Consider the following 16,049-nt stretch of genomic DNA (forward strand, 5'->3'; position numbering starts at 1 on the left):
TAATCAACTCGACGGCAACAGGTTTGGTTTTTTGGGCTTATATATACACCAGAAAAACCAAACTCATTGCTGTCGAGTCGATTCTGATTCATAGAGACCCTACAGGGCAGAGTAGGTCCCATTGGGTTTCCTAGGCTGTCATTTTTATGGGAGCAGATCACCAGGTCTTTTCTCCCGAGGGGCGGCTGGTGGTTTCAAACCACCAACCTTTCAGTTAGCAGCCAAGGGTTTAACCACTGTGCTTAAGCACTGCACCACCAGGGTTCCTTACATAGAAACCAAACCCACTGCGTCGAGTCAATTCCGACTCCTAGCAACCCTATAAGGTTTCCAAGGCTGTAAATCTTTACAGAAGCAGACTGCCACATCTTTCTTCCATGGAGCAGCTGGTGGGTTCAAACTGCCAACCTCATGGTTAGCAGCCAAGCACTTTAACCACTGTGCCACCAGGGCTCCTTCCCTTATGTATACATACATTATATATGCTCTTTGGAATGTCTAAGGATTCACTATTCACTATAAAGTAAGAAGAGAAGGGAAAGAAGGGACATGGAGGGAGATGAGAGCAAGAGGGTTGGGGTCTGGCACTCACTGAGGATGTAGCTTGTAGAGAGTCCCATCCACGCCCACGGTCACTTTGAGCGTGTCCAGTCCACGGTTTTCTCGTATTTTATCCACCACAGCGGCCATGCCTGCACCACAGAGCTGAGCCGCCCGCCGCGCCACCACAGCGCACACCTCCTTGACAATGATGCTGTCATCGCAGGTGCTCTCGAGCCCCAAGTGCTGCAGGATGGCACGGACCTGCAACAGTGCCAGGCAGTCACTGGCGGGAGGGAGACAGCAAAGGTCAGTCATCTGCCAGAGGGCTGCACGGCCCCAGCCCTCCCCACCGCAAGGGCCCAGCTCTCCTATAGAAGAGGCTCCGTGGGGCCTGGCCATATGGGAGCGGGCGTAAGGCCACTTTCCCTGCAAGGTTTCCTGAACTCAGTCCCCTGCTCATCCCACTATCCACATCGACCCTTCTCAAGTCTGACGAGAAAACAGCTCCCTGTTCCGGTCTACGCAAGCAAGGTCGGGTGTTGCTACTATAAAACTGATTTTTGAAACAAAAGAAAATTCACTATCTACGGATGCCACTCCTTTGGAAATAATAAAGACAGTGACGATGCCTGAATGCCACGGTTCCCAGACGCATAGCTCTTTCCCATTCATTCTCCCACTGCTGTTCCCAGGTCAGCAAGACAAGCATCACCAACCAGCAACGGACCTCTGTTCTACTCCCCCCACACTCGGTGGTCTGAAATCTCCTTGTGTACTATTTATGAAACAAACGTAAATAAGAGAAGAAAACAAACCCTAATATAAACAGGACTATTTTAGAACCCTGGATTCTTCTTCTTGCACAAAAACAGACATGCATACTAGAACACATTCTTTCTATTCAATGAAGCACAAGCCTTGGGGACTACTCATGCCAGCCATCTAGTTCCTGGCTTTCCATGTGTCTGAGAGTAATGACACAGTATTAATTTTTAAAGGGCTCTGGAAGTCCCTGCTCTAATTTAGAGCAGACTCTTCTGCCTTAGACTAGAGAGGGGGCTGGGCTTCACGAGCAGCTGCAAGGCATGTTTCTGTATTGCCTGAGGGTCTAACCTTCACTAAGTCCAGATCACCTTACCACCCCAGCCAGCAGTTAGGAAGAACCCCCAAGTCAAGCACAAGTACTTTTAATAGGTTACCCTCCTCTGGGCATTTCAATTTACATCCTAGGGGCAGGTATCTTCCTGCCTTTGATATTTGGTCTAAAACCCAACAATATTACTCTGCATGGGCTCATGACAACGTCGCATACAGTGTTCTTCATGAAGATGTTATATACTTGCCCTTAAAATGTCAGCTGTCCATCTTGTTAGTTGCCGCCATGAATGTTCCAACTCATGGTGACCCCATATACGACTGAATGAAATGTTGCCGATCCTACACCATCTTCATGATCACTGGTATGTGTATCCTTTGTTACAGCTATTGTGCAGTGCTTTCCAACCTAGGGGGCTTATCCGTCAGCACCATATCAATGTCCTGTCTGATCCATTGGTTTTCATTGGCTAATTTGCAGAAGGAGATCACCAGGCCTTTCTGCCATGTCTGTCTTAATCTGGAAATTCTGCTGAAGAATCTGCCCACCACAGGTGATCCTGCTGGTATTTGAAATACCGGTGGCATAGCTTCCAGTATCATAGCAACACGCAAGCCCCCACAGTAGGACCAACTGTCCATAAGAAGGTCCTTTAAACACTACAGGTATAAATGCATTAGCTTAATTAAACTGACCTGTATGTAAGCCATGCCCTGATCTTACATGAGCTGTGGAAATCCTTCAGCTTGTCTCTCCATAAGAAGAAAGAAAGACACATTCCCACCCTACCACAGACCTAAAACTCTCACCTCTCAATCTGAGACAGGAACTTGGTTTCAAAGATTCCCCTTGTCTTGAGTCGCTCTGAGATGCGGCCTCGGAAGAGGAGTCCACGCTTGGTGAAATCGATGAGGATGTTGCGAACAATCTCGCCCAGGTACATGCCACTGATCATTTTCTCGAACCTGCAATATGGGTAATGTTTATGGAATTAAGTAGGAAGGTGGTGAGATGTATTGAGACAGGGCAGACCAGCTCAGTCACCCCCATGCATTAGAAAGGGGAGGGCATACAGTTCCCCTTGGAGGAAGAGAAAATGCTACTCCATTCACTTGGGCAGGGTTCCTGGTATCCACTCACACTTGCCCACCACCAACACCTTCAGCATAACTGAGCCCCGTGCCTGAGACTCATGGGGCTCCCCAGGATCAGCCCCACCTTCTGGGCTCATTTCCTTTCCGAGGCTTATTCCGAACTCCTCAAGAAAGAACACACACCTTCACCCCCACCACATTTCTAGGGAGAAGGGTAGGATGCCAAGTCTTAATGCCTAACTTCACTTGGCATTTGCATGCTTTCTCTTTGACCCAACAGCAACTAACAACAACTCCTTTGTTCAGTAAGAGCTATCTTAACATCTTGAGAGAGAACTAGGATCCTGCGAAATGCTACTGGAGAGGATCCAATCCCACATCACTGTCCAGGCCTGGGGTACATGTAACAGGACCCACGTGTGGTTGGGTGCCTACCTCTGTTTGCCAGGGTTGAGAGAAAGCTCATCCACGGCCACATCAAATTCAGTGCAGAAGTCGTCTAGGCATCCATTGTCCCCAAAGGCACCCCACTCCATGTTGACACACATCCGCCCTTCCTCCCCTTCCACCAGCTCCACATTCCGCATCTCCTCCATGTAGCAAGCATTGCTGCCCGTGCCTGCCAATCAGAGACATCCAGCCATCTTCCTACCCATCCAAGGCTATGTATCCTGTGTAGTAAGTAATTTGCCTCACCTAAAGACAGGTTGGGCTTTTGTCTTGATTCCTAGGGGGTAACCTCTAAAGCCTTGGGATTGGACGCCTCCGTTATTCATGATTATTATATTCATTGTTATTATTCAATAGTTTATGCTAAAGAGAGGATTCAGGCTGGGGGCTGGCCACACCAAAAAGACCAATCATGTGATTAGAGGGGTGGGGCTTTGGGCCATGTAATACTGACCTAGAGGAAGACAGTTGCTGAAGACTGAGTTCAACTACATGAGCAATCAATCAATCAATCATGCCTACATAATGAAGCCTCAATAAAAACTCTGGCCACTGAAGCTCAGGTTAGCTTCCTGGGTTGGCAATATTCTGTGCACATATCGCTACACATCACCAGGAGAGTGACATGTCTCTGAGGACACAGAAATTTCACGTTTGGTACCCTCCCAGCCCCCAATTCTACTCTATGCATTTCCTCCTTTGGCTGGTTCTGATTTGTATCCTTTTGCTATAATAAAACTATAATCATAAGTATAGTGCTTTCCTGAGTTCTGTGAGTCGTTCTAACAAATTATCAAACCCGAGGGAGTCCATGGAAACCTCCAAATTTGTAGCTAGCTGATCAGAAGGGAGGGTGGCCCTGGGCATACCCTAACTTGAGGCTAGTGTCTGAAGTCCTGGGCAGACTTGGCAGCCTAGAGGACTGTGCCCTTAACCTTGAGTTCAGCCAACTCCGGGCAATCCCTATGCAGGAAGGACAGTCTGGGTCCTTACCAACGATGAGGCCGACTTCACAGTGAGGATCCTCATAGCCACAGGTCATCATCGTTCCAACTGTGTCGTTCACCACAGCGACCACGTCTAGGTCAAACTCCTGAAAGGGCAGAAGCAGATCCTCAGTCCACAAATGAACCACAATATTCTTACAATATTCTAGACACTTGCAAGGGAGATTTATATGAATATGAAATTTATCCTACACAGCATGGCTCATTTTCTCATCCCATTTAAGTCTCTAGTCAAATGTCACCTTCTCACAGCAGCCTTCCCTGACTACACTACTTAAAACAGTGTTCCTTCCCCAGTCCCACCCACACTATCTACCCTCCTCACTCAACTTCAGTTTTCTTCATAGTTCTTAATCGCACCTGGCATTAGATTGTGAGTTTGTTTTCAGAACGTATGCTTCACATAGGCCAAGACTTTGTTGTGGTCACTACCAAACCCTCAATGCCTTGACACACAGTGGACACTCAATAATTGCCCAATGACTAAGTTAATTCCTCGCTCAACCAATGCCATTACACTTAATGTCTCCTCACTTTCTGAACACACAGATAATTGTAGGCACTGGAGGGCTGAACCCAGGCCATGTCCCTCCCACCTCTCGCCGGTGAATCGCTTCCTTCAGCAGGGTGACCACGTCCTCGCCCTCGCAGCCGGACACCTTGAAGCCTTTTGTCCACTGGAGGAGGATGCTCTAAAAATGACACGTGATCAGGGTTGAGGGTTATCAGGGAACGGCTCCTGAGTCATTCCCAGGGGCCTGGCTGTGCTTCTAGTTCTCATCTTCACAGATGAGACAGATTCCCTGAAGTAACCAGTGATCTTGCCCACCGATGTTTGGAAACCCGTTTCTAAGGAGCACTTATTTTGGTTTGTTAAGCACCTACTCTGCACCAGGTACCCAGCTAAGCACATCATATGCATTACATCATTTAATCCTCACAGCAACCTTATGAAACATTCAACAATACCAACCCCCTTTTTCAGCAACTGAGGCTCTGAAGTAACTTACCCAAGCCTATAGCTTAGAGAGGAGGACTTCCCCCCAGATCTGACAACTCCAACACATGGGTTCACAAGCACCAGGCAGCGTCGTTCATCTTCTCACTTCATTCAAGTCTCTACTCACATGTCACCTCCTCACAGAGGCCTTCCCTGACTGAACTATTTACAATAGTACCCTTCCCCAGCCCCACCCACACTATCTGTCCTCAGCCAACTTCATTTTTCTTCATAGCTGTTAATAGCACCTGACATTGTTCTAGTCACTTGCTTCCTTCACTGTGCAAAGCAGCTTGCCCTGTGCCCTTACTTCAGAAGGGGCAGTGTGCATCTCTTCATTTCCAAATTCCAGTATACAGTGAGCAAGCGGCCTGCCCATAGCCAGGGTGACACCTGGGCTTCTCCCTCACCCCTCCAGGCTGCCCAGAGTCCTCTGTGGGCCCCTCATCATTAATGTGGCCTTTGCTATGTCACAGGGCCCCCTGGGAGCAGATGCATAGTGGCCTTGAACATGGGAGAGATATTTTCGGTTTTGTTCCCTGGTGTCCTCTCTGCTGCCGCAGCCCATCAGAAAACAAACGTCAGGGCCTCCCAGACCCGAGAGGTCAGCACCTATAAGTGAGCTGTGTGCTCTCACCATCCGCCTGCCTGCATGGTTTCTCCAGGCCTTGCTCTGTCGTTCATGCCCAGGCGTTTGGAAACATAAGCCCACCTGGATGTGTCTGACTGTGCTCAGATTCTAGGAGATTTGGAAAACAAAGGACAATCTGCTCAGAGTCCTGGGTTACACGTCTGCTTCCAGACAAGTGAGTGCTTACCTGTAACCATTTTTCTTATCGACAAGTTAGCTTCACATCTCTGACAAAATCTTCTGTTTGACAGTTTAAAGCTTACAGAATGTTCAAGTAACATAATCTCAGGTGATACTTAGTAATAAGACAAGCAGAGGCCCCAGCAGCTGGGGAAACTTGCCCAAGGCTACCAGCTAGTAAAAGCAGCTCTGGGACTCTAGGCTCAGCGTCCTGCTCAGCACCTGCTGATTTTCCCATCAACAGGATGATCTCACCAACGCCAACGTATAGACCCATCTCCAGCTTTATTTGCTCCTAATTTTTATGATTCTAGACTTAATACAAGTCCTCACAGAAACGTGGAAATCTAGAATAAAATAAAGTAAAAGGACCTATAATCTTATAATTCAGACAGAAATAGTTAACATGTTGTTATGGATTAAATTGTATCCCCCCAAAATACGTGTTGAAACTCTAACGTCTACACCTGTGGATGTAATCCTGTTTGCAAATAGGAGTCCCTGGGTGGTATAAACCGTGAATGCTCTCAGCTGCTAAACGAAAGGTTGGTGGTTTGAGTCCACCAGAGGCACCCTGAAAAAAAGGCCTGGTGATCTACTTCCAAAAAATCAGACATTGAAAACCCTGTGGAACACAGTTCTACTCAGACACACGTGGGGCTGCCATGAGTCAGAGTTGACTCAGTGGCCACTAGTTTGTCATGTTAGTTAGACCACACCAGAGCAGGGTGGGTTCTAAATCTAATCCCTGTGGTTATAAGTTATACAGTCCCTCAGAAACCATCACTTCTTCGCCTGCGTCCCTCCATGGGCGTCCCCTCCCACCCGTACACAGGCAGAGGGCAGCCCGACGGCCTGGCTGGATGAAGGCTGCCCCCAGACCCTGGGCGGACGGCAACTCCTTCTGGGCCGCTTGCCAGAAGACCCCAGGTGACACAAAGGCCCTGGGGAAAGGGAGTCTAAGGCAAAGAAGAAACAAAGTGGCAGATGCCACTTGTGGGTGAGCCAGAGCCTGGAGAGGAGCCCCTGGAACGTGTTCAAGAGGCCTGAGTGCAATGTGGTAGTGAAGGTCTTCAGGTAAACCTTCCTTAACGGAGCATTTCCCAAAATGTGCTCCAACACATGTTGATGGGCACTGGAAAGTGCTGGATTAAGCAGGGTTTTTATTGCACAACTTCCCTAAACCTTAACCATTCTATCGTACATGATGAATTTACCTCAGAGGGAGAAGACTACGAGGCACTTAGACAAAACTCAGTTGAGCAACCTGAGGGGTTGGTGTCCCAGGGACCCTGTGGGAAACGCTGGCTTTTCCTCGGCACTGGGGCAGGTGCCTCTGTTCCGGCTAAGCTAACTCTATCAGTGTTCGGCTGATAACTGAAGGGTCAGTGGTTAGAACCCACCAGCCACTTTGCAGGAGAAAGATGTGGCATCCTGCGGACTACAGCCTTGGAAACCCCATGGTGGCAGTTCTGCTCTGTCTTAGAGGGTTGCTATAAGTCGGAATTGACACAATGGCCACAGGTTTGGTTTGATTTTGCGTGTCTTCAGGGCTTCAGCTTCTCATTGGTGCCACGTTCCAAACAGCAGTTCTTACTAAGGCTGTTTCTTCAGCCCAGTGTGTGAGTATCTTGAAGCAGAAACCATGCCTTCTGTAGCCTGGTGACTGCGACCGCAGCATACTGTACACATGTAGCAGGCATGGAGGCTTCTAGACAACTGACAGAGACATAGAGGAACAAGTACTTACAGAAGACTATCCTGATACCTAACATGCCAACAATCAGCCCCGATCCAACCTCCAGCATGGCCTCGTCAGCCCTCACTCCACTTCTCAATACATTCATCTCCAGACTAGCTGGAGCTATTCTGGAATTTCCAGCCACCCGCTTTGTCCATCCAAGGAAGTGCAAAGGAAATGAAAACCAAAGGTGAGACTAGGGAAGAGTTAGGGCATCCAAGCAACAACAGGAGATGGAAGGAAAACTGTCCTGAGCCCAATACAAGGGTCTCAGGAACAGGACAGCATAATTGAGGGCATCGGCTCAGGTGTTCAAATCGTGGCTTGGACAGTCCCAAGCTATGTGACCTGGAGCAAGGTACCTGGCACCTCTGTAGGCCTTCTTTTCCTTTCTGCAAAATAGGCGTACAAACAACTACCTTAAGTGGTTGCTGTGAGGGTTAAACGAGATAATGCATATACAAAGTCTAGTATCATGCTAAAAATATGCTATTCGTTAATATTTTGATTAGCATCATCATCTTCGTCCTAGCCGAGCTAACCTACTCAACCTCCACCAGTCCTGACTTCCTCGTTCCCATCGCTAGGCCCCTCCTCCCCAATGATCACGCATGCCCTTCTTTCTCTCCTCTTAGCACAACTTTCTCCCCTGCCAAATTCCTGCTCCTCTGTGGATGCTCGAGAGTCAGCAAAGCCCCTCGGAGAGCCCCTCCCGGAAGGCACTGTTACCTCATCCAGTCTGTTCTGATGGCAGGGGAAGGAGAAAGTGAAACCCAGAGGCAGGGACACGCCCTTCATGCCCATGTACTCGAGGAAGTCGGCAATGCACTGGACGATGTGGTCAAAGAGCTGTGGGGAGAAGTCAGGGTGATGACGGAGGGGCTCAGGGCAGGCTGCCCCCTGGCAGGGCCTGAGCATGAGCCCCAGGCCTCTACCCAGGAGAAACGCAAGGCTCAGGTGCAAACCTGAGTGAAGGCCAAGCCGGGGCCCTAGGCCCACTAGCCCTCCCTGGGACCATAGTGAGCAGAGAAAGGGCCGTCCCCACAGGTGGATGTCTACTGGGCCCCCCTCAGCCCCCTGAAGGCACCACCTGCCTCACCTCGTCCCCTGTACCATGCATGACATCCTGCGGGATGGGGTAGATCTTGTTGTGCATCTCTACCCCACGCCGTTTCCCGTTCCGCACACGTACCAGCAGGACCCGGAAGTTCGTCCCCCCCAGGTCTAAGGCCAAGAAGTCACCTTTCTCTGGAAAATAAGCCAGGGAACATGATGAGTTGGGGCATCACCACTTCCCCACAGCAGAGAGTGCCAGGGTCTACAGCACCTTCCCCTGACGGGGGCCTCTCGCTGGAGCCCCTTGATAAGCTCGGGGGTGATGGACTATGATCCCCAGCTAATAGTAAAGACAAGTAAGTTCCCCAAGGCCAGACTGCCTTAGAGGTTCTCAAATAAGTTCAAGTGGTGGGACCCTAGAAGGCACAATGAGCTCTGCAGAACCCAGGAAATGCTGATACAGTACACATAAAAATATCCAAATGCACCATTCACGCTAAATCAAATGCCACCATATATTAGATTATTCTAGAATAGAGAAGGAACAGCAGAGCTCAACTCTTTAAGGAAAACTGAAGGGAGATCTTTTAAAATGAGAAAACCCTCCTTTGTGGGGCAATTACAATGTGCCAGGTGTTGTGCCCCATGCCTCACACACCGATTTCACTCAACCCTTAGGAAGGATTTCATTGCTCTTTTATGGAAAAATGCAGCCTGACCAAGCCAGGCTCAGTCACTCACCCAGGGCCACACATCTGGAACAGGGTAGAGCAGGGACCCAATCCCAGTCTCTGAAACCTGCTCATTGATCATGTTTCTCTGAATTGGAAAAGGGTCACAGTGTCTTAGGTTAGAATACCTAGCCCAGGGATCAATAATCTTTTTCTATAAAAGGCCCGGGAGTAAACATTTTAGGCTTTGTGGGTCAAACAGTCTCCATTACAACTACTCAATTTTGTCATGGTAGCACAAAGCAGCCACAGACAATATGTAAACAAGTGGGCATGGCCAAGTGTCAATAAACCTTATTTACAAAAACAGGCAGTGGGCCAGATTTGACCCACGGGCCAGAGTTTGCTGACCCTTGAACAAGGCCAATGTGATGGTTCAGCGAGCTGGCCCTGGAACTTCCTGGGTTTCAATCCCAGATCTGCCCTTTTCTAGCTGTGTGACCTTGGACAGGTTTCTTAACTTCTCTGTGCCTCAGTTTTCTGGCAAGCATATCAATGTCAACAGTGAATAAAGATTAAATGAATTAAATATTTGTCAAGTGCTCATAGAAGTGTTTGACATATAGTAAGCATTCAGTAAGTATTGACTATTATTACTCTTCCATTTTTAGCGGAAGAATGCCTAAGTCAAGCTTATTAAAAAAAAAAAAACCTGTTGCCGTCAAGTCGATACCGACTCATAGTGACCCTATAGGACAGAGTAGAACTGCCCCACAGGGTTTCCAAGGAGCAGCTGGTGGATTCAAACTGTTGACTTTTTGGTTAGCAGCCATAGCTCTTAACCACTGTGCCACCAGGGTTTTGGTCAAGCTTATAGATCAATAGAATTCCCTAGTAATACAGTCGAAGAAGCATGTTCAGGTCCAATGCTAAGGCTAAGGGAGCTCCCCTAGAGCATCAACACAGCCCTGCTGTGTACCTGTGCCATCAGGGGTGGCACACACATAGGTGGGCAGCATCTTGACGGGGGCATTGGCATGCGTCTCCTTTCTCAGGCCTTGCTCCATTTCCACCTTCATCCTCCTCTTGACCTCTAGCAGCTGCTCACGGCTCAGCATCAGAGGCTCCAGGGTCTTCTGACGGGCTCGGTGTTGATCAGCCAGCCGGTAGGCCACCGCTGTCACCATGGCCGCCCCCTTGCCACTGCCATCCTCGGAGCGGAGAAAGCGGACATCACAGTCGGGCACCAGGCGGCGCACGGTCTTGTGAAGACGCTTGGCGAAACTGCAGTCACCAAGATGGGGAGACAGGAGCCCATGGTTAGGGTCAGTGGTGCGTTTGGTTGGGCAGGAGCTCACCACCTCAGCCCAAATGCCATGAGCACCTGTAGGAGCAGATGCTGGCCTAAACATACCCTCCCCTTCTACCCCAAGGTAGGGGTCACCGTATAAAAACTGATATTCAACCGTGATGATTCTGGCTAGGTTCTTTGACCCCCATGCTGAAACGAAAGGACCCCTCTAAGAAGCCACTATCCCCCACATGAGGTCACATAAAACCTCCCCTTCCTAATCGAACTGGCCCACTGGCTCGTCTGCCCAGCATAGGTACAGTCGGCTTCTTTGCTGAAGCAGCCCCGGTGAAATCAGGTGATTCCAGCTCCATTTTTCATGTTTCATCACTCATTTCATTAGATCCTGCCTGGGAAAGACCCAAAATAGAGAACCTAGAAATTCTTCTAGACATGGTCCTCTCTTTGGTGAATTTCTGCCAATGATCCTAAAGTGGTCTGAAGAGCTGAGGACACTAGTCATGTTCAGCAAGAAGTTCTCTGGGAGGAGGCTGCTTTGAGCCCTGGTCTCCAGAGCCTCACTACTCCAACTGTGGTCTGTGGCCTGCAGCATCTGCATCACAGTTTCTCTCTCCTGCTAGAAATGCAGGATGATCTCAGGCCCACTCTAAACCTTCTGGACCAGAGTCTGCCACTTGAAAACATTCTGGGTGATTCATGGGCACATTAATGATTTTGAAGCACTGGGCTAGGAGACTGGGAAATCTCAGGGCTGGGGCCTTCTGCATTAAACAATTAAGTTAATGATGGTGCAGTGATCTGGCACTCATAAGACGTAAAAGACTTCTCCTAGATTCCAAGTGAAATTTGAAAATTTTGGCACATATGACCCAAAGATCAAGGCAAGGTAGGATCAATTCAATACCAAGGCCACCCGAGGAAGTTGGCAACTCACTAGACTGGGGCAGCCCCTGGAAGAGGACACGGCACCTGAAGGGATCCCCAAAGGTCGTGAGGGAATCAGAAGAGAAAGAAGTAGATAGAAACATTAACTCCCACAGAAGGGTGGCAAAAAGACCCCCAGTGGCCAAAGGAACTCAAGTAGAGCCCAAGCCATCAATATCCTTCAGAAACCACCTCCTTCCACAAAGGAAAACACCTTCCCAGTTTCCAATGGCCCTTTTGGGCTCTTAGCCCTTTTATTCTACAAAGACTCTCAAATCCATGGTCCATCTACACCCCTAGAATGCAAAACGGAGCTGGCCTGTGCTCATGGAGTCACTCAGGTCTCCTGAGCTTGTCAGAGGTCCCCAGGTGCTCTGGAGTTCAGCCTCGCCCAGTCCCCTGAACGCTGACTCACTGGGGGTGTTTCTTGTAGACGGAGCCGTCAACCCCAATGGTGGACCGCAGCCGCTCCTCTCCCTTGTTCTCCTTGATGCGCCGCAGCACGGCCGCCAGAGTCGCCCCACACAGGTTGGCTGAGCGTGTGGACACAATCTGGCAGATCCGGTGAGTGGCCACACAGTCTTCCTGTGTCGGATCCAGTCCCAGTCGCACAAGGGTCTCTCGGGCCTTCCAGACACCGTCCTTCTCCCTGGGGAAACAGAGAGAGACAGCATGTGGGCACTGTGTACAGCCCATTGTGGTCAGTGGGAGAGGGGGTATGTGGGCTGGCAAGGAAACCTGTCAGCTCAGCACACCCTACCTCCTAGGAAGAATAGACACACACTTCATGCTCTGCCACCTATAGGGGGTAGAACACCACTTATGCACATACTATGTAAGGACAAGGTCCTATTCTTGGTCCTTTACACACCAAGTTGTGTGTGTGAGTTTGTGGTATGTTTGCTTGCTTGGGGGTAAGGTTGAAGGAAGGGTGTCTCTGCCACCAACCACCTCTGAACATGTGAATCCAGCCGTGGGGCCCACCATATTTCCCCGTGATAAAGCAGTAAGAGTCAATTTCCCACCACTCCTCCCCATGAACATCACAGATTATTGGCCTCTGGTATATCAGGTGAGAAGGACAAAACATGGGGGAGTGTTGGCTACCTATTCCAACTTTACAGGGTGAGGCAGCATTTCACAAGGGAGCTGGCACTGTCTACCTGTGCCTAAAGATGATGTTAAAGGACTTGAGTATGGCATAGCCCCCCTTCTTAGGCATTTAGGGGAACTAAGTGCCTCACAAATATGAGGACTTTCATCCCTTGGGGTATAGCAATCGAGTAGGCACAGTTCTTCCAAGAGTTTCCACTTAAAGCCAAGTCATTCAAACTATTTCATGGCTCCCATTAGCACCAGAATCACCTCTTCACCACCACCTGGTCCCTGAAGGAACAAGACCTCCTCAATCTTCAAGTAGAAGTCTCCAGTACAGGAAACTAGACCCCAGTCTTTGGATATTGTTAACTGAGTAATAAAAACAAAAATCAGTTCATCCCCCTCCCTACCCCTGCCAATCTGTAAAAACACAAGTTTCAGCTCTACTCAACAGAAGCCAGAAATAGGTAAAACTGTGGGGTACCCAAGGACCTATTTTTCTGTTATGAAGCAGAGGTCAGGATAGAGTCCTCTTTGAGAATGGTCAATAGGGAAGGAGATGTCAGAGCTTCAGGAGAAGGGAAAGGAAACAGGTGAAAATGAGTCATCAAGGGCAGGGCAGGATCAACTGGGAGCCTCATGCTATAAAACAAGGCCAGAGCCAGGCAGTCCCACAAGGGCAAGAGACGTGGTAGGACACACTGGTGGTTCAGTGGTAGAATTCTCACCTTTCATGCAGGAGACCCAGGTTCAAGTCCCAATGCAATTCCCAACCAATGCACCTCATGCATAGCCACCACCAGTCTGTCAGTGGCGGTTTGCATGTTGCTATATGCAGAACAGGTTTCAGCAGGGCTTCCAGACTAAGATAGACTAGGAAGAAAGGCCTAGTGGTCTACTTCTGAAAGTCAGCCAGTAAAAACCCTGTGAATCAAAATGGTCCAGTCCTGTTGTGCATGGGCTCACCAGGAGTTAGGGGCCAATTCGACAGCAGCTAACAACATCAGGGCAGTGACACAAAACCCCAGGCCCACCATGGCCTACATTGGGCAAGGCCCTCTGGTGGTCCACAATTGAAGGGTCATTCCCCAACTGCCTGTCTGCCCTCCCAGGGACCCAGTGAAGACGGAGGTGGCAGGGCCAGAAGCTTACCCTTCAATATCTGAAACATCCTTGGTCTCAAAGCGGCCTGTGATGAGGAGCTCTGGGCTGAGCTTCCCCCCGAAGAGCAGCTCCTCCTTGGCCATCTTCACTAGGATCAGCCTCACCAGCTCCCCCATGTACATCCCACTGATCATCTTCTCAAATCTGCAGGAAGACACAGATCCCCCGCAACAAGTCCCTGCTGTCAATGAATTCACAACTCCGGAAACAAGATGTATACATGTAAAGCTCCAACACACATTAGAGGCTGGTGCACAGCTAAGGGCTAATGTGTGCAGCACTTTTGAGGACTGAGATGTGTGGAGAAGGGACAGCTCAGCGGGGGCTGGAGGAGCTGGGGAGCTTGGGCTGGTCTCTGCAGGCTGTGTAGGCCCTGAACCATGCAGAAGAGGCCTTTCGGCAGCCAAACTAAACATCCAGGGAGTGCATTCTGGAACAGCCTGACTTTTTAGTTGAAGTAAGTTAACAAGGCTGCTAACCAAAAGGTTGGTGGTTAGAACCTACCCAGCAGATCCAGAGGAGAAAGACCTGACGATCTGCTTCTATAAAGATTACAGCCAAGAAAACCCTCTGTCTCATGGGGTCACTATGAGTTGAAAATCAACTCAATGGCATCTAACAACAACAATTTAATGTGTAGGGTAGTGATTTTTTTAATTTTTCTTTTGCAAGGAAATACTTTAAAGTAAAATCTTATGTAGGGCTCCAATATTTATTTTCAAGAAAAAAAGAGAGCCAGCCTAATGAAACGGGGGGCAGAGGCCAGTGACCCTCAGCCCACACCGCCCCTCTCCCTGCCAGCCCTCCGTGGAATCCTGAGAACACAGTGTGGAAACAACTCAGGTTGGGGGCAGGTTGGGACAGATGAGCAGAGGCCTAAATATCACGCAGTCTCAGGAATCTGAGAGTGAGGCCCGGCGGAAGTTTCTGAGCAGGTAAGTGACAAGATAAAAGGCCTGTTAGAAAGGCAGGGGCCACCCACCAAGCTGAGGGGGCCATCAGGTAATTTATTTTTCCAACACTAGGTGACACTGTTTTCTTTTTTGAAAGAGTCTCTCTGGCTAGGAATATGACAGTGAAAACCCAGCCTTTGCAATTCTGTTTGGCAAAGCAGGCCCGTTTCTTATTATTTCACAGAGGATCTGTGTCCTAGAGAGAGGAGGCACCAGGGCTTGCCGGAACTAAGTAGAACGGGATGCAGCAAGGCCCAGAGCAGGGGAGTAGGTGGACCGGACGTTACCTACTGCCATTGACAACAGACGAAACCAATGCCCCCGGGAAGTGACCGGCTCAAGACTCAAAGGCTAAGAATGGCAGAAATGGAGCTAAATGGACAGCTGGCAAGTTGTCTGAACACAGGGTGCATTGAAAACGTTTAAGCGCCAGCACGGGAACAGTGCCCGGGCACAGCCCTGCATAAACAGTAGGAACTCTGTCTGCTTTCCCATCTTCTCCCACCTGAGCAAACCATAACGCTGGTTCTACAGGAGGTGAGGGCATGGAGGAGGCTAGGCTCTGGAGTGAGAGTGGCTTTTTAAAATTTTTACTGCAGTTTTTAAAACACTTTGTTTCAGTCAGCATTTGGAATATGTTTACGTAGAAACATACCAAGAGGACAGAAAGTTGTCGGTAATGACTACAGGGCTGCCATGGTTGACAATTTAGTATATGTTCTCCCAATCTCTGCTTTGTCTAAGGACAAGTCAGTGGTGTATTGACAAGGCTTAGTTGGCAATTTTGTCTTTTAACACTTCAAAGTTATATGGCTACTTGGAATGACTTGGGTGTGCCTCATTAACGGAGGCAGGTATTGAGTGACTTTTCACCCCATAAACCTCTCACCACCCAGCACAGACACAACCAGTGTGTTTCTAAGAAAGTTACAGGTAAACGAACTCACGTTTCACCATGTGAGAGAAACTTGTGACTTAAATAAGCTGTACTTTGAAGAAGCAAGGACTCCCCTGTAAAGAAAAAGGCTACCCACTGCTGTCTGGTTTATAGGGTTGGAATTCTCCTCTCAAAGTGGACTTCTGCACTGAAAGCTTTCCTAAACAACCATGGCCACAAGAAGATTCAAAA

General features: G+C 49.0%; 1 protein-coding gene across 2 annotated transcripts in view; it reads right to left on the reverse strand.

Annotated features, from left to right (window-relative positions):
- HK2 (hexokinase 2) overlaps nucleotides 1-16,049 on the reverse strand; it is a 75,610-nt gene that overhangs the window by 5,984 nt on the left and 53,577 nt on the right. Inside the window, exons 8-17 of one of the 2 annotated variants that reach the window (XM_004369154.3) lie at nucleotides 13,956-14,111; nucleotides 12,121-12,354; nucleotides 10,449-10,753; nucleotides 8,842-8,990; nucleotides 8,472-8,591; nucleotides 4,787-4,882; nucleotides 4,177-4,276; nucleotides 3,169-3,352; nucleotides 2,449-2,604; nucleotides 593-826 (exon numbers count right to left, since the gene is read on the reverse strand). In XM_004369154.3, coding sequence (XP_004369211.1) covers nucleotides 593-826; nucleotides 2,449-2,604; nucleotides 3,169-3,352; nucleotides 4,177-4,276; nucleotides 4,787-4,882; nucleotides 8,472-8,591; nucleotides 8,842-8,990; nucleotides 10,449-10,753; nucleotides 12,121-12,354; nucleotides 13,956-14,111 — 1,734 coding nt within the window. The remainder of the gene's footprint in view (nucleotides 1-592; nucleotides 827-2,448; nucleotides 2,605-3,168; nucleotides 3,353-4,176; nucleotides 4,277-4,786; nucleotides 4,883-8,471; nucleotides 8,592-8,841; nucleotides 8,991-10,448; nucleotides 10,754-12,120; nucleotides 12,355-13,955; nucleotides 14,112-16,049) is intronic. The other variant, XM_023732447.1, reaches the window with a different exon arrangement.

This window comes from Trichechus manatus, unplaced genomic scaffold (genome assembly GCF_000243295.1).
Source record: "Trichechus manatus latirostris isolate Lorelei unplaced genomic scaffold, TriManLat1.0 scaffold00004, whole genome shotgun sequence".
Lineage (NCBI taxonomy): Eukaryota > Metazoa > Chordata > Mammalia > Sirenia > Trichechidae > Trichechus > Trichechus manatus.